The sequence below is a fragment of the Elephas maximus genome, chromosome 19 (assembly GCF_024166365.1).
Source record: "Elephas maximus indicus isolate mEleMax1 chromosome 19, mEleMax1 primary haplotype, whole genome shotgun sequence".
Classification (NCBI taxonomy): Eukaryota; Metazoa; Chordata; class Mammalia; order Proboscidea; family Elephantidae; genus Elephas; species Elephas maximus.
The window spans coordinates 59,242,119-59,261,161 of NC_064837.1; the positions used below are offsets into that span (position 1 = coordinate 59,242,119).

Genomic DNA, 19,043 nt, shown 5'->3' on the forward strand with positions numbered 1-19,043 from the left:
GATCTCCAGGAACTGGAATCAACTCAGTGGCAAATGGTTTGGTTGTTTGTTTTTTATATAACCCGTAGGATCTTAGCAAACTTGATACAAGCAGAGGCTATAAAGTGCTTTGCACACTGTGGTTTGGCCTCTCTTGTTGCTGGGAACATGGCGATCACTGGGTGAAGAATCCCAGGCTAACCTCCTCAAAGATGAAAGTCCACATGGACAGATACGCAAAGCTGTCTCAGCTGAAGCCCCAAACGCATGAGTGACTCCATGCTAAACAATCCAGTCCCAGCCACTTCAGTCCAGAACAGAAAGACTTCCCAGCCAGCCCAGAGAATTGTGAGAAACAATAACAATAAAACGTTTTTGTTTTAAGCCCTTAAGTATGGGGGTGGTTTGTTATGTAGCAAGAGTTAACTGATACAAGTTGGAATGTTAACCATGCCCCTTCCCCTCACCCCCCCAAAGACAACAGTTGCTTTGTAGTTGATTCCTACTCATAATGAACCCATATGAGTCAGAGTAGATCTGCTCTATAGGGTTTTATGGCTTTGACCTTTTGGAAGCAGAGTGCCAGGCCTTTCTTCTGAGACACCTCTGGATGGGTTGGAACGGCTAACCTTTTGAATAGTAGTTGAACGCTTAACCGTTTGCACCACCCAGAGATTTCTAAATGATAATTAATGACCATGAAAATAATTATCATGAACTATTCAAATTCCATATATACAAATTAATTATATACTACTACTACCATTACTACCACTACTACTACCACTACTAGTACTACTACCACTACCGGAAACCCTGGTGGCATAGTGGTTAAGAGCTATAGTTGCCAACCAAAAGGTCAGCAGTTTGAATCCACCAGGCGCTCCTTGGAATCTCTATGGGCAGTTCTACTCTGTCCTATAGGGTAGCTATGAGTCAAAATCGACTCAATGGCAACGGCTTTTAACTACTACAACCACCCATTGCCATCAAGTAGATTCTGACTCTTAGTGACCCTGTAGGACAGAGTAGAACTGCCGCATAGGGTTTCCAAGGAGCGGCTGGTAGATTCAAACTGCTGACCTTTTGGTTAGCAGCTGAGCTCTTAACCACTGTGCCACCAGGGCTTCAAATATATCTCTATAAAATAATAATATAGGTAAAGTTCCAGTTTTTCCCTTGATATCTGTGTTTGTGATTATCAGAAGGACTTTATATTAATAGCTGATTTTTTGTCTACTTGTGACTTGGGAAAAAAAATCTCTTACCTTTGGTAGGAACAGACAACCCACTAAGAATGTTTAGCAGTGTTGATTTCCCAGCTCCACTGTGGCCAAGTATTGCAGTGATCTGCCCTTCATATATGTCAAATGCCAGATCTGGGATGGAAAGAAGGTTGAAAGAAAGGAAAGAAGGAAAGGACATAGGGAATAAGGAAAAAAACAACAGTTAAAACCACATACAAATTTTATTACGGAGCCAATGAATTATCTTTTTAATTCTTTGAATGGCTGTTTTCTAAGTATGAATACACTGGCTTGTTAAATTCAAAATAAAATATAACAAAATGCCTTTTCATAAACATATTCTTCAAAAGGAGCCCTGGTGGTATGGTGGTTAAGAGCTCAGCTGCTAACCAAAAGGTCAGCAGTTTGAATCCACCAGCTGCTCCTCCAAAACACTATAGGGCAGTTCTACTCTGTTCTATAGGGTAGCTCTGAGTGGGAATTGACTTGATGGCAATAGGTTTGGGGATCCTTCAAAATATCCTGTTTTGAAATTACTTGGTTTTATTTATTTATTGTTTCTTTAATCCCTGCAAGGTGACAGCACACTCCCCCTCTCCACCCCAGGTCTCCCGTGTTGATTCAACCAGTTCCTGTACCTTCCTGCCTTCTCATCCTGCCTCCGGACAGGAGCCACCCACTGTACTAAGAAGCACTCTTTGTGAATATTATTTTATGTTTTATAGTCCAGTATAATCTCTGTCTGGAGAGTGGGCTTCGGGAATGGTTTAGTTCTGGGTTAACAGAACATCCGGGGCTCATAGTTTCAGGAGTTCCTCCAGTCTCGTCAGACCATTAAGTCTGGTCTTTTTATGTGAATTTGAGTTCTGTTCCACATTTTTCGCCTGCTCTACCTGGGACTCTCTGTTGCGTTCCCAGGCAGGGTGGTCATTGGTGCTAGCCGGGCACCATCTATTTCTTCTGGTCTCAGGCTGATGGAGTCTCTGGTTTATGTGGACCTTTTGCCTCTTGGCCTACTATTTTCCTTGTTTCTTTGGAGTTCTGCTCCAAGTGGGTTGGGACGAATTGATGCGTCTTAGATGGCTGCTTGTAAGCTTTTTAAGACCCCAGAAACCACTCAACAAAATGGGATCCAGAACATTTTCTTAATAAACTTTGTTATGCCAGTTGGCCTATATGTCCCTGGAAACTATGGTCCCCAGACCCCCACCCCTGCTATTCTGTCCATCAAAGTGGTCATGTTCAGGAAACGTCTTCACTTTTGCTTTGGTCTAGTTGGGCTGACTTCCCCTGTATTGTGTTTTGTCCTTCCCTTCACCTAGGATGATTCTTGTCTACTACCTAGTTAGGGGAATTTACCAACAAAATTACTTGGTTTTAAAGGAACCAAACACGTTTTGAACTCCTCAACTCATTGATATTTCCTGGCATATGGTACCCTTTGCCGTCGCGTCAATTCCGACTCATATGTTAATATTTATTGAATGGGAGTACGATCAATAGTAAGTTATTATATGGTTAAAAATCCTTTGAGGCAATTAACTTTTCTGCACAAAATAAAAAACATACAGTATCTAAAATAATTTGGGATTACAAGAGAAAATTTTCAATTTCCAGAAAAAAAAAAAAGACTAGGCTTTCCCAGTATTGCACAATATATCTTTCAAATACATATAATTTCCAAATGACCCAGTTTTTCTAACTTCTCTATAGTAGAAATAATGCAGTTGGAAGGGAAAATGTATCAGGTGGCTCAGATAACTATCTTCAAACCTGAAATACCACTAGAATTTGCTCACCAAGAGTAAAACACATTGAATTAAAGTCAGGAAATCGATATCAATATAATAACTAATTTTTTTTTTTTTACCTTTCAAAGCTTCTATGTTGTCGGGCTTTCTTTTGTATTCTTTTGTAACATTTCTGATTCTGAAGAAAGAAAAGAAAAGATGCTTCAAGGTGACAGTTTTCTTCAGTTTGTAATTCTGAGGTTGGTTGACTGGATTAGATGACTCTTATCTTCAGGGTATAGGAAAATCTGGGGGACCTTCACTTTCATGCAGTCATAGTTGTCTGGCAGAATCAGCTGGAATCCCAATCCTGGCCTCATAGTTTCACCTAGGGAGTTTTAAAAATTTACCTATAATAGTGACCCATCGTTGGAGATTCTTCTTTCATTGATTGGGGTCTGGGTCAACATTGGAATTGCGTGCCAGCATCATCTCTGAACTACAAAGCCAAGGAAGCTAGATCAAGACATAATGATACTATCCAATACTAAAAAGCTCATTATGAACCACTAGCACAGAAGATAACATCTTTGGTTATCTTGAGTCAGGGTCACCAGAGGTTGGGTAGGGAGTGTACACTCTGGTTTGACCCCCTGCTGAGAATGCATACTTCTGCCTCAGATATACTGAATCTACATTTTAACAAGGTTCTTATCTGGGGACTATTAAAATGTAGATTCTGATTCAGTATAAAAACAAAAAACCAAACCTGTTGCCATCTAGTGGATTCTGACTCATAGTGACCCTATAGGACAGAGTAGAACTGCCCCATAGGGATTCCAAGGCTGAAATCTTTACGGAAGCAGACTGCCACATCTTTCTCCTGAGGAGCTGCTGGAGGGTTTGAACCACTGACCTTTCTGTTAGCAGCTGAGCACTTTAACTACTGTGCTACCAGGTCTCCTCTTGATTCAGTATATCTGGGGTGGAAATGCAAATATTCAGCAGAGAATCGAACTGGAATGAACCAGTTCGAATTGCTGTAAGGAAGACAGGCAATGTATCATACCAGCAGGAAGATGGATTTCACGGTCCTAACCATCTGAACTTGTCCCATCCATACCAGTTAATAGCGCTGTTACTTTAACCAATGCATGTATCCCAGATAAGCTTCAGCTTTTCCAACTTGATAATTCAGAGTAATTTAGGGTTGTTTTGAAGGTAAATTAAATATTTCATGTTGCATGCACAGTGCTTGGTTCATGGCTGGCATTTAATAAACACAAGATGATACTGGCTAGATGATGATTATGGTAATAGAAAGGAACTGAGTTAACATATGCTGGGTGCTGTTACAGGTCTATAAACTTTATCTGCATTGTTTTATTCTACCAGGTAAGTATAAAATCCATAAACTTAATTCAATTTTACATCTTATCACCTACTACAACCTCATCATATGACTCAGGCTACATTATATGAGTTATGTGAACTAGGAGTCCCTGGGTGTTGCAAGTGAATAAGCATTTGGCTGCTAACTGAAACCCTCACGTGTCTGTCAGTTTGTTGTACTGTGGGGACTTGTGTGTTGCTGTGATGCTAGAAGCTATGCCACCGGTATTCAGATACCAGCAGGGTAACCCATGGAGAACAGGTTTCAGCTGAGCTTTCAGACTAAGACAGACTAGGAAGAAGGACCCAGCAGTCTACTTCTGAAAAGCATTAGCCAATGAAAACCTTATGAATAGTAGCAGAACATTGTCTGATATAGTGCTGGAAGATGAGCCCCCCAGGTTGGAAGGCACTCAAAAGATGACTGGGGAAGAGCTGCCTCCTTAAAGTAGAGTCGAGCTTAATGATGTGGATGGAGTAAAGCTTTTGGGACCTCCATTTGCTGATGTGGTATGACTCAAAATGAGAAGAAACAGCTGCAAACATCCATTAATAATCGGAACCTAGAATGCATGAAGTACAAATCTAGGAAAATTGGAAATCATCAAAAATGAAATAGAACGCATAAACATCTATATCCTAGGCATTAGTGAGCTGAAATGGACTGGTATTGGCCATTTTGAATTGGACAATCATATAGTCTACTCTGCTGGGAATGACAACTTGAAGAGGAATGGTGTTGCATTCATCGTCAAAAAGAACATTTCAAGATCTATCCTGAAGTACAATGCTGTCAGTGATAGGATAATATCCATATGCCTACAAGGAAGACCAGTTAATAAGACTATTATTCAAATTTACGCACCAACCACTAGGGCCAAAGATGAAGAAATAGAAGATTTTTATCAGCTGCTACAGTCTGAAATTGGTCGAACATGCTATCAAGATGCATTGATAGTTACTGGCAATTGGAATGCAAAAGTTGGAAACAAAGAAGAAGGATCAGTAGTTGGAAAATATGGCCTTGGTGATGGAAACAATGCCGGAGATTGAATGATAGAATTTTGCAAGACCAACAACTTCTTCATTGCAAATACCTTCTTTCACCAATATAAACGGTGACTATACACATGGACCTCGCCAGATGGAACACACAGAAATCAAATTGACTACATCTGTGGAAAGAGACGATGGAAAAGCTCAATATCATCAGTCAGAACAAGGCCAGGGGCTGACTGTGGAACAGACCATCAATTGCTCATATGCAAGTTCAAGCTGAAACTGAAGAAAATCAGAGCAAGTCCACGAGAGCCAAAATATGACCTTGAGTATAATATCCCACCTGAATTTAGAGACCAACTGAAGAATAGATTTGATGCATTGAATACTAGTGACCGAAGGCCAGACGAGTTGTGGAATGACATCAAGGACATCATCCATGAAGAAAGCAAGAGGTCACTGAAAAGACAGGAAAGAAAGAAAAGACCAAGGTGGATGTCAGAGGAGAATCTGAAACTTGCTCTTGAGTGTCGAGCAGCTAAAGCAAAAGGAAGAATTGATGAAGTAAAAGAACTGAACAGAAGATTTCAAAGGGCCTCTTGAGAAGACAAAGTAAAGTGTTATAATGACATGTGCAAAGAGCTGGAGATGGAAAACCAAAAGGGAAGAACACGCGCAGCGTTTCTCAAGCTGAAATAACTGAAGAAAAAATTCAAGGCTCGAGTTGCAATAGTGAAGGATTCCATGGGGAAAATATTAAATGATGCAGGAAGCATCAAAAGAAGATGGAAGGAATACGCAGAGTCATTATACCAAAAAGAATTAGTCGATATTCAACCATTTCAAGAGGTGGCATATGATCAGGAACCGATGGTATTGAAGGAAAAAGTCCAAATTGCTCTGAAGGCATTGGCGAAAAACAAGCCTCCAGGAATTGATGGAATGTCAATTGAGATGTTTCAACAAATGGATGCAGCGTCGTAGGTGCTCACTCGTCTATGCCAAGAAATATGGAAGACAGCTTCCTGGCCAACTGACTGGAAGAGATCCATATTTATGCCTATTCCCAAGAAAGGATCCAACCGAATGTGGAAATTATAGAACAATATCATTAATACCACACGCAAGCAAAATTCTGCTGAAGATCATTCAAAAATGGCTGCAGCAGTATATTGACAGGGAACTGCCAGAAATTCAGGCCAGTTTCAGAAGAGGACGTGGAATCAGGGATATCATTGTTGATGTCAGATGGATCCTGGCTGAAAGCAGAGAATACCAGAAGGATGTTTACCTGTGTTTTATTGATTATGCAAAGGCATTTGACTGTGTGGATCATAACAAGCTATGGATAACACTGTGAAGAATGGGAATTCCAGAACACTTAATTGTGCTCATGAGGAACCTTTACATAGATCAAGAGGCAGTTGTTTGGACAGAACAAGGGGATACTGATTGGTTTAAAGTCAGGAAAGGTGTGTGTCAGGGTTGTGTTCTTTCACCATACCTATTTAATCTGTATGCTGAATAAATAATACGAGAAGCTGGACTATATGAAGAAGAACGGGGCATCAAGATTGGAGGAAGACTCATTAACGATCTGTGTTATGCAGATGACACAACCTTGCTTGCTGAAACGGAAGAGGACTTGAAGCACTTACTAATGAAGATCGAAGACGACAGCCTTCAGTATGGATTACACCTCAACGTAAAGAAAACAAAAATCCTCACAACTGGACCAATGAGCAACATCATGATAAATGGAGAAAAGACTGAAGTTGTCAAGGATTTCATTTGACTTGGATCCACAATCAACAGCCACGGAGGCAGCAGTCAAGAAATCAAAAGATGCATTTCCTTGGGCAAATCTGCTGCAAAGGACCTCTTCAAAGTGTTGAAGAGCAAAGATGTCGCCCTGAAGACTAAGGTGCACCTGACTCAAGCCATGGTATTTTCAATCACATCATATGCATTTGAAAGCTGGACAATGAATAAGGAAGACCAAAGAAGAGTTGACGCCTTTGAATTGTGGTGCTGGCGAAGAATATTGAATATACCATGGACTTCCAAAAGAACTAACAAATCTGTCTTAGAAGAAGTACAACCAGAATGCTCCTTAGAAGCAAGGATGGTGAGACTGCGTCTTACATACTTTGACCATGTTGTCAGGAGGGATCAGTCCCTGGAGAAGGACATCATGCTTGGCAGAGTACAGGGTCAGCAGAAAAGAGGAAGACCCTCAACGAGGTGGATTGACACAGTGGCTGCAACGATGAGCCAAGCATAACAACGATTGTAAGGATGGCGCAGGACCGGGCAGTGTTTGGTTCTGTTGTGCATAGGGTCGCTATGAGTCGGAACCGACTTGACGGCACCTAACAACAATAACAACAACAGCTAACTGGAAGGTTGGAGTTTGGAGTCCACCCACAGGCTCTTTGGAAGAAAGGCCTGGCCATGTACTTCTAAAAAAATCAAACATTGAAAACCCTATGGAGCACTGTTCTACTCTGACACACATGGGTTTTGCCACAAGTTGGAATTGACTCAGCAGCAATTGGTAAGTGCCCTGGCGGTGCAATGGTTAAAACACTCCACTGCTGGGTGGGGTCGAACCGCCAACCTTTTGTTTAGCAGTCTTAACTGTGTGCTACCAGGATTCCTTTTTATTTAATGTAAATGTCTACAATATAGGCCAGCAAGGGGGGGTTTCTTTAAATGTGAGTAGGAAGTGAGGGAGATAGCATGGGATGAGATTAAGCAGAAGATGTCTGCAGGGAACAAAAGAGAAATTTGCTCAGTGTCATGCCTGAGGGAGGCCCGACACTATTACCATTGCCGGTTAGTCGATTTTGACTCATAGCGACCCTACAGGACAGAGTAGAACTCCCCCAGAGGGCTTCCAAGGAGCAGCTGGTAGATTCGAATTGCTGGCCTTTTGGTTTGCAGCCAAGCAGTAACTGTATTAGCTTCTCAGAATTTGGCCTGTCCTCCATTTGCATTTGTTACCTGATGGTTTCTTTCCCATGGAACTCTGTAGACACTGGTTCAAAAGAGTCGTCAGATGAAGGATCAGAATCTAGTTTATCTTCAAGGGCCACCTGATCAGCCGTTTGTTGTCGTGACCAAAATGAGGACTTAAGGAAAAACAAGGGTGAATGTTGATGTCCATATTCATCTACATGAACAGGAGACAATTAATTATTGGGTCAGTCATCACTTTAAGGGATTGAGTCAGCTTAATGCAACGCTGCTATGAACCTTTTTGTTTCTAAATCTGAACATATTGTCAACACAAGGTAATGTGCATATTTTGGCATATCTAGCATCCCAAGGGGAAAAAAAAATCACTAAAATATTTCTACTATTTGTTTCCCATAGAAAGCAATGAAACTGTGATTTAAAAAAAAAAATTCAGGAGCAATTTAGTTAAACATTAACAATTTTCTTAGCCTCCAGAAGGTCAGATATTGGAATACAGACTCAAGATACCACATGCATGCTGAATTCTGTCCAGGAGACCATGCGTCATTACACTGGCAAGGGAAGAGGAAATGGAGACGTGACTATTGGGTATCTAAAACAAATATTCCAAGAGAAGAGTAGGATTTAATAAAAGTAAGTGACATACTATCAAAAAGGGAGAAAAGGGGACAGAATAATTTATTTAAACTTAACACAGAGTGGAACAAAAAAAAAAAAAAAGCTATTTTGTATTTACACTTGATCTCTTCCAAAGACACTTTTCTTGGAAGCGAGCTTATGACCTGCTTTAAGAGCATGTTATTCGTGAACATCTTGCTGGAAGTTAATTCTCAGTGTACTTGCACTTTATCATCACTTTTATTTTCTTACATGTTAGGAAAGACTATGAAATGAGAATTATATTTGTCTAATATTCTGCAACTCACCTCCACTGAAAAGGTGATGAATTTTCAAATGGATGTGTACAGTCATTCATCCATGCAATAAATATTGAGTGACCATTCTCTATGTCCCTGGCACATGGTATATGATTAGTTAGCACTGTTAAAATTTTTTATGGAGGGAAGAGTTCAAATGGCTTCCCTGGGCCAAGAGCCAAATTAGTCATAAGGCCATTTACAAAAAACTCAATCTAAACGTAAGCAAGTTTTACTTATCAGCATGGATTAGCAGGAGTTAGCAGTGCTGCTTATCAACATGAGTTAGCAACACTGGTCCAACCATGAAAAAGCAGGTTAAAACCCATTGCCATTGAGTCAGCGTTAACTCATAGTGGCCCTATAAAAAAAAAAAATAGGACCGAGTAAAACTGACCCATAGGGTTTCCAAGGAGTGGCCAGTGGATTCCAATTGCCAACCTTTTGGTTAGCAGCCAAGCTCTTAACCACTGCACCACCAAGACTCCTAACTGTAAACTCCAGCCCCCTCACCACTTTCAATTGGGGTACTACCTGTTTTTAAACAGTTTCTCTAATGGACTCCTTAATCAAGTTTTTTTTTCCCCCCACAGTGCGCATCTCTTCCCCTTGCTCAGGAAGTCTAACTTTCACTTAGAACAAATAAAAGCGTGCAGCCATAACTGCGTGCATTCTGCCACCAGACTTAATATTGCATGACTCTGCCATTTTCATCCAGTTGATTTTCTGCTGTCATTCTTATCTTTAAAAGACTTTTGAACAAGGTAACCTCTAGTCTGAAAATTCAGGCCTAATGAATGGATGATAATTTGTAAGAAAAATAAAATAATTTTGTTATTTTAGCTTAAAGAAACCTTCCAGTTATATTAATAAAATGAAATATTTTGGAAACTGGAAAAAGTGTGCATGCAAAAAAGATCTTTGTGACTAGAAAAAATGTTAAGAATAAGGTATAGGGATGGAGGTGGAATAATACTTGATATAAGATGCTAAAACAATACCATAAAAATAGAATATTTTAAGTTATATCATCTTAACATGTTTGAAACAATGACTGTGAAAAGATGAAATTATCACACAGTGCACAAGCTATTCAACAACATCAAAAGAAAATTTAAATTGATAAGAGAAACCAGTGACCTAAGAAAATTCTATTAAGTAATTGCAAAGATAGTGGCATCTGAAACTAGTTTGCGCACGCATTAGGAACAAACACCATGAAGGAAAAAAAAAAAACCCAAATAGACGAAAAACTGTAAGTAGGATGGTCAAGAAAAAGCAACAACAACAAAAAAAAGAGGAATAACTAGTAGTTATAACACCACAAAGAACCCTGGTGGAGCAGTGGTTAAGAGCTTGGCTGCTAACCAAAAGGTTGGCAGTTTGAATCCACCAGTCACCCCTTGGAAACCTTGTGGGTTTCTACTCTGTCCTATAGGGTCATTATGTGTCAGAATCGACTCGATGGCAACGGCTTTTGGTTTTTATAAGCATCGTAAGAGTAAAGTTCCTGAACTAACAGTGCACGAGGGATAAAAAAATTTTGCGGTGTAAACACAAACAAGTCACTGAAATTTCTCCATAAAAGTAACACCACAGAAGTTGAACAGAGGAAAAATATTTAAATACATTTCTTAAAGAGGCAGTGTCATCAAGGGTTAGAAAAGCTTGGGTTATTAGCAGATGAGAAGAAAAATAATTTTGTTATATAGCTGAATAATTAAAAAATATATATTAAATGCACTCAAACAATTCCAGTTACATAATGAATATATAAGTTTATGATTATAAATCTTGAAATCTTTTATTCTGGGCTCTCCAGAAAGGTACAGCCAGTTACCATTTTTAAGGGATTATCTAAAAGAACAACACGGTTAGTTCATTGCTCAGGGAGTTACTTCCCTTCTTCCCTCTCATCCTTCTCCTTTCTCCTCTTTCTGCGAGTGTTCATTCATTGGAAGGGCCCTTGGCATTCTGTCTCAAACAGGAAATGCTGTGATGAAACACAAGGTCTTGCCTTTGCTTATAGAAAAAACAGTTGGTGTCGAGTTGATTCTGACTCATGGTGGCCCCATGTGTGCTAGAGTAGAGCTGTGCTCCTTGGGGTTTTTAATAGCTGATCTTTTGAAAATGGATCATCAGCCCTTTCTTCTGGGGAGTCTCTGGGTGGACATAAGCCTCCAATCTTTCTGTTATCAGCCAAATGTTGGAACTGTTTGCACCACCCGGGAATCCTGATTATAGAAGATGGGATAGAAAAGTCAACCAACATTCCAGCCACCAATATTTACTGAGTCCCTAGTGTACACAGGACCTCTGGTGGCCCAGTGGTTAAGAGCTCTGCTGCTAACCAAAAGGTCAGCAGTTGAAATCCACCAGCCGCTCCTTGGAAACCCTATGGAGCAGTTCTACTCTGTTCTGTAGGGCCACTATGAGTTGGAATCAACTCAATGGCAATCGGTTTTGGTTTGGTACATCAGACACCGCAGTGGGTGCCTGGGTTACATCTATGGAAAAACAAATACCTGCTTTTGTGGAATTTATACTCTTGTAAGTTGCAAGGTGATAAAAATGAACATTTATGACTCAACAGCTTTCCTACTGTAAAAACTCTCCGGAGACTTTAAAAAATATAGATGCTGATTAATTGAATCAGAATTTCTCCTGGGGTGGGGCTGGCCTTGGCATGTCATTAAAGTTCCCCAGGTGGTTCTGATAGACATCTGAGGTTCAGGACCACAGAGCTAAGTAATTATACAACTGCAACTATAAATTTCTATGATTAAGGAGCGGGCCAGACCCATTGAGCAAACAGCTTTCTAAGCATCTATTAGAAGAGAAACAAGTCATACACTCAGAGAAGAGAGAAATTTAAATAAAGGTTCGTGATTCTGTAAAAAGTCCAGGCTTTAGTTTTCATCCAGAAAGTTGCAAGAGGAGTTAATCCTGCCAATGGTGATGACTGTGCTTATCACCTTCCTGTTCGTACACAAGGTAGTTCTTAAAATACAAATAACACGCGTGCTAGGCCATTTTGTTTAAAGAAATAAAATGATTAAAATGATGTTTGATTTTAATCATATCACTACTTACTTGGCAAAACTTTTTCAAAGTAAATCATCAGTGCCAGATAGAGGAAAATATCAAACACCAACATGAAATGTGTTGCTACGATTAGATTTGAGCCATGTGCTAAATCAGGAAATGCGTTAGAATTCAAGTCATAGTCCAAGCGTAGAAGCTGAAAATATAAAAATAGTTAATTAAAGGAAGTTAGGTGTATGAGGAATTTTAAGCAATTAGCTTTATCATAGGAATGGCTATTTTTTTGTCTAATACTAGGAACACAATGATAAATAAGGAGGCTGCCTACTTTAAAGTTCTCAAGTCTACTGGAAAGTATGGACACATGAACAACTCTAATATGAGTTAGTAATTGCTTTGGTAAAGTCCCTGGGTAGTGTAAAGGTTATGCAGCTTAGCTGTTAACTGAATGGATGGTGGTTCGAGTCCACCCAGAGGTGCCTCAAAAGAAAATCTGGTCATCAACTTTTGAAAAATTAAAAAAAAAAAAAAAAAAACCAAAAACCAAACCCATTGCCTTCGAGTCAATTCCAACCAATAGCCACCCCATAGAACAGAGTAGAACTGCCCTGTAGGCTTTCCAAGGGGAGGCTGGTGGATTTGAACTACTGACTTTTTGGTTAGCAGTCACATCACTTAACTACTGAGCCACCGGGGTTTGTTGAAAAACCCTATGGAGCACAGTTCTTCTCTCACACAAATAGGATCACCATGAGTCAGAATTGACTTGACAGGAACTGACTTTTTATGCTAAAGATATGTTCCAAATGAAATTAGAGCATTAGGAGGAGGTAGGGAAGCATGGGAAAAGATCAGATTTGAGCTTGACCTTACATTAATTTTTACCAAATGGAACATGGGAAAAAGGTTTGATGCTCCTTGAAGAGAATTTGCTCTCAGAAAAAATGTACCGATATGCTTAAGGGAGACTCAGTGGGAAAAGTGTTCAAGTTAATGAATACTTTTTAATGAACAACTCTTTTGATAATGGATCCACTTTTGAAAAATTAAAAAATAAAAACCAAACCCGTTGCCTTTGAGTTGACTTACTGATTGGCATTACCATCTAATTGTAGGGAAAGCCAAGGTGGATCCAATGTAAGACTCAAATAGACACAGCAAAAGAACATTTTAGGAATAGAAATATAATTTTTCAATAAGTGTGTTTTCAAGGTGTTTTAATTTAGTTTTATCTTTCTTTTTCACTTTTACCATCATCAGTAGGGCAAAATATGAGCTGGAATAGTTAGAATTAAATTTAGAACAGCAAATAGCCTAAAAAAAACGCTCTGTATTGTCTCTAAATAATTATATATTGACCCTCCACTTTTTACTTGCTAAATGACTTATTTGCTGGGCTAAACACTTCCAACACTTTTAAAAGTTCATCTTTGCAGCCTCACAAGTGTCTTCTCTAGGGCTTTAAATTTACAGCATGGATCATGGAAATGATGACAGACTACTGAATTCCAGAGAGAAAAAATGCTTTGGAAATTTCATGAATAGAAAATCAACTTGATTCTCACCTGAGCCATTCCAACCATGAAGGCAAAAGGGCTAAAAATACTTAAAGTCCACTCCAAGGATACAGGAAGATGTCTATACAACGCTGTGAATCCCAGACTCCCCCAAAGGACAGTGAGAAGGAACACGACCAGGCCAGTGAGGAAAGACTTCTTTACCAAGACGCTCATTAAGAAAGCCAAGGCTATCTAAAATGAGATAAGATCCAGTTGGTTTACGCTTCTTTGAGAGATATTATTAGCATAAAAAATAAGGGTTTTAATATACAAAATTATAGTTTGCTCTACAAATCGTACTATAAGTTGGCATTACAAAACACTACTGTCTACATATTTTCTCATGCAAACAGAACAAATGAAAGGAGTATATGGAGTAATGAACGTGATTAGATACCAACACTTGTGCCTTAGAGCTGACAGCCGATTAGGAAGAGATTTAATTCACCAACTCACCAAAGACAATCCATAGAGGAGAAAGAGTACGAAGACCACCGCAAAGCCAGACAGGATAACAAACTGGGAAGATTTAACAATAACGGCCACAAAAAGGGCCATAATGAGGATAAAGCCAGCATAGAGCAAACCCCAGGAGAGCCTAGTGAGGAAACAAAATGTTATTTTAGCATTTCGTCTTTAGTTGAAAAGTAGGACCTGGAATGGATATTGACATTATTCATTCATTCTGCAGATATTTATTGAGCATTTTAGGATATATAAATAAAAGATAAATATTCTGGGCAGAATATATTATTTGCTTCAAATCAATTCCAGAAACACACACACCCCATTGTGAACAAAAGGAAAAAAAGCAGGCTTCCAGTCTCATAGATTTGATACAGTAGGAAGTCAATAAACTGGAGTAGTAGTTGATTCCTTCCTCCCATTTCCCACTTTTAGTCACCAGGTCTTCTCCAAACCTGTTCACTCTTCTCCATTCCTCCTACTGCAACCTCATCCTATGATACCTTCATCTCTTGCTGAGACTTCTGCAACAGCTTCCTAATTGGTTTTCTGCTCCGCTTTTACTACATTACTTCATTCTCAATAATGAAGCAAGGATGATCTTTTAAAAGCATATTGTTGTTAGTTGCCGTCGAGTCATTTGAGACTTATGGCGACCCTATGTGTACAGGGTAGAATAGCCCTCCATAGGGTTTTCAAGGCTGTGACCTTTTGGAAGCAGATCACCAGGTCTTACTTCCAAGGTGCCTCTGGGTGGATTTGAACTACCAACCTTTCATTAGTAGTCCAGTGCTTAACCATTTGCAACTTATAACTTCTTTTTCTTTTTCTAATTTTTTAAAAATTATACTTTAGATGAAGGTTTACAGAATACACTAGTTTCGCATTAAATAGTTAGTACACATATTGTTTTATGACATTGGTTAACAACCCCACGACATGTCAACACTTTCCCTTCTTGACCTTGGGTTCCTTATTACCAGCTTTCCTGTTCCCTCCTGACTTCTAGTCCTTGCCCCTGGGGTGGGTGTGCCCCTTTAGTCTCGTTTTGTTTTATGGTCCTGTCTAATCTTTGGCTGAAGGTTGAACCTTGGGAGTGAACTCATTACTGAGCTAAAAGGGTGTCCAGGGGCCATACTCTCAGGTTTTCTCCAGTCTCTGTCAGGCCAGTTAGTCTGGTCTTTTTTTGTGTGTGTGAGTTAGAATTTTGTTCTACATTTTTTCTCCAGCTCTGTCTGGGACCCTCTATTGTGATCCCTGTCAGAGCAGTCCGTGGTGGTAGCTGGATACCATCTAGTTGTACTGGACTCAGTCTGGTGGAGGCTGTGGTAGATGTGGTCCATTAGCCCTTTGGACTAATCTTTCCCTTGTATCTTTAGGTTTCTTCATTATTCCTGACTCCCAAAGGGGTGAACAGTGGAGTATCTTAGATGGCTGCTCACAGGATTTTAAGACCCCAGACCCTACTCACCAAAGTAGAATGTAGAGCATTTTCTTTATAAATGATGTTATGCCAATTGAGCTAGATGTTCCCTGAGACCATGGTCCCCACAGCCCTCAGCCTAGGAGTTCAGTCCCTCAGGAAGTTTGGATGTGTCTATGGAGCTTCCACGACCTTGCCTTGTATAAGTTGTGCTGGCTTCCCCAGTATTGGGTACTCTCTTACCCTTCACCAAAGTTACCACTTATTTATTTTCTATTTAGTGTTTTTCCATCCTCACCCCACCTCTCCCTTGTAACTATCAAAGATTGTTTCTTTTTGTGTGTAAACCCTTTTATGGTAGTGGTCTCATATAGTATTTTTCCTTTCGTGATTGACTTATTTCACTCAGCATAATGCCCTCCAGACTCATCCATGTTGTGAGATGCTTCACAGATTCATCAGTGTTCTTTATCATTGCGTGATACTCCATTGCGTATATGTACCATGGTTGTTTATCCATTCATCTGTTAATGGACATCTAGGTTGTTTCCATCTTTTTGCTATTGTGAACAATGATGCAATGAACGTGGGTGTGCATATGTCTATTTGTGTGATGACTCTTATTTCTCTCAGATATATTCCTAGGAGTGGGATTGCTGGATCATATGGTATTTCTATTTACAGCTTTCTAAGGAAGTGCCATATCATTTTCCAAAATGGTTGTATCATTTTGCATTCCCACCAGCAGTGCATAAGAGTTCCAAACTCCCCGCAGCCTCTCCAGTGTTTATTATTTCCTGTTTTTGTGATTCGTACCAGTAGTGCTGAGGTAAGATAGTATCTCATTGTGGTTTTGATTTGCATTTCTCTGATGGCTAGGGGTCACAAACATTTCCTTGTGTGTGTGTGTGTGTGTGTGTGTGTGTGTGTGTGTGTTGGCTGCTTGAATGTCTTCTTTGGTGAAGTGTCTGTTCACTTCCTTTGCCCATTTGCCTTTTTCTTGTAGATTTTAGAGAGTAAGCCTTTGTCTGATTTGTAAGGAAACCCTGGTGGTGTAGTAAGTGGTTAAGTGCTATGTTGCTAACCAAAATGTTGGCAGTTCCAATCCACCGGGCACTCCTTGGGAACTCTGTGGGGCAGTTCTATCCTGTCCTATACCACTATGAGTTGGAATTGCCAAAATTTTTTTCCCAGTCTGTGGGTTCTCTTTTTACTCCTTTGGTGAAATCTTTTGATGGGCATAAATGTTTAATTTTTAGAAGATCCCAGTTATCTAGCTTATCCTCTGGAGTTGGTATGTTATTGGTAATAGTTTGTATCCTGTTAATGCCATGTATTAGAGCCTCTAGTGTTGATCCTATTTTTTCTTCTATGAACTTTATAGTTTTTGGTTTTATATTTAGGTCTTTGATCTACTTTGAATTAGTTTTTGTATATGGCATGAGGTATGGTTCCTGTTTCATTTGTTTGCATATAGACATCCAGTTTTGCCAGCACCGTTTGTTTAAAAAAAAACGAAACTGTCTTTTCCCTGTTTGATGGACTTTGGGCCCTTCTCGAAGATCAGGTGACCATGGGTGGATGGATTTACATCTGGGTTCTCGTTTCTGTTCCATCAGTCAATGTATCTGTCATTGTACCAGAACCAGGCTGTTTTGACTACCATAGCTGTATAGCCAAAAGGACAAACAAATCCGTCTTGGAGAAAGTATAACCAGAACGCTCCTTGGAAGCAAGAATGGCGTTACTATGTCTCACATACTTTCGACATGTTGTCAGGAGGGATCGGTCCCTGGAGAAGGACATCATGCTTGGTAAATTAGAGGGTCAGGGAAAAAGAGGAAGACCCTCAATGAGATGGATTGACACGATGGCTGCAACAATGGGATCAAGCATAACAATGATTGTGAGCATGGTGCAGGACGAGGCAGTGTTTTGTTCTGTGGTACATACGATTGCTATGAATCAGAACTGACTCGATGGCACCTAACGATAATCTAACAAACAACAGCTGTATAGTAAGTTCTGAGGTCAGGTAGTGTGAGTCCTACTTTATTTTTCCTCTTCAATAGTGTTTTACTTATGGGGGCTTCCTTCCTTTCCATATAAATTTTTAATGATTAGTTTTTCCATCTCTTTAAAGAATGTTGATGGTATTTGGGCTGGGATTGCCTTGTATTTGTAAATTGCTTGGGTAGAATTGTCATTTTCACAATGTTGAGTCTACCTATCCATGAGCATGGTATATTTTTGCATTTATGTACATCTCTTCTGGTTTCTTGCAGTAGTGTCCTGTAGTTTTCTTTGTATAGGTCTTTTACATCTCTGGTTAGATTTATTCCTAAGTATTTTATTTTTTTAGGGGCTATTATAAATGGCATTGTTTTCCTTTTCATCGTTCCCTTTATTGGTGTATAAGAATCCAACTGATTTTTGTGTTTATCTTGTATCCTGGTACTCTGCTGAATCTTTCTATTAGTTTCAGTAGTATTTTTGTGGAGTGTTTTGGGTTTTCTATGTATAGTACCATATCATCTGCAAATAGGGACAGTTTAACTTCTTCATTACCATTTTGGATGCCCTTTATTTTCTTGCCTTATTGCTCTATCTAGGACTTCAAGCACAATGTTAAATAGGAGTGGTGATAAAGGGCATTCTCGTCTTGTTTCTGTTCTCAAGGGGAATGTTTTCAGCCTCTGTTAAGAATGATGTTTGCCATTGTTTTTGCAGAGATGCCCTTTATTACCTTGAGAAATTTCCCTTCTATATCTATATTATTGAAAGTTCTTATCAGGAATGGGTGTTGAACTTTATTGAATGTCTTTTCTGAGTTGATCGAGATGATCATGTGATTCTTTTCTTTCCTTTTATTTATGTGGTGGATTACGTCAATTGATTTTCTAATGTTGAACTATCCTTGCATACCTGGTATGAATCCTACTTGGTCGTGGTGTATTATTTTTTTGATATGATGCTAAATTCTATTGGTTAGAATTTTGTTGAGAATTTTTGCATCTATATTTTGAAATTGACTCAACAGCACTGGGTTTGGTTTTTGGTTTTATATTCAGGAGAGATGTTTGTCTGTAATTTCCTTTTTTTTTTGTGGTGTCTTTGCCTGGTTTTGGCATCAGGGTTATGCTGGCTTCATAGAATGAATTCATAAATATAGCTTCCTTTTCTATGTTCTGAAATAGAGCAGTACTGGTGTAAGCTCTTCTCTGAATGTTTGGTACAATTCTCCAGTGAAGCCATCTGGGCCAGGAATTTTTTTTTTTTTGTTGGAAGCTTTTTTTTTTTTTAAT

At 39.4% G+C, this 19,043-nt stretch overlaps 1 protein-coding gene across 4 annotated transcripts in view; it reads right to left on the reverse strand.

Moving 5' to 3' along the window:
- LOC126063239 (ABC-type organic anion transporter ABCA8-like) overlaps positions 1–19,043 on the reverse strand; it is an 81,523-nt gene that overhangs the window by 38,341 nt on the left and 24,139 nt on the right. For 3 of the 4 annotated variants that reach the window (XR_007514225.1, XM_049861466.1, XM_049861465.1), the window contains exons 7-12: positions 14,307–14,448; positions 13,857–14,042; positions 12,340–12,487; positions 8,354–8,522; positions 3,097–3,155; positions 1,248–1,358 (exon numbers count right to left, since the gene is read on the reverse strand). Coding sequence is in view for 3 of the 4 variants with exons in the window: in XM_049861466.1 (XP_049717423.1) it covers positions 1,248–1,358; positions 3,097–3,155; positions 8,354–8,522; positions 12,340–12,487; positions 13,857–14,042; positions 14,307–14,448 (815 nt within the window). In the remaining variant the exon portion in view is untranslated. The remainder of the gene's footprint in view (positions 1–1,247; positions 1,359–3,096; positions 3,156–8,353; positions 8,523–12,339; positions 12,488–13,856; positions 14,043–14,306; positions 14,449–19,043) is intronic. The other variant, XM_049861467.1, reaches the window with a different exon arrangement.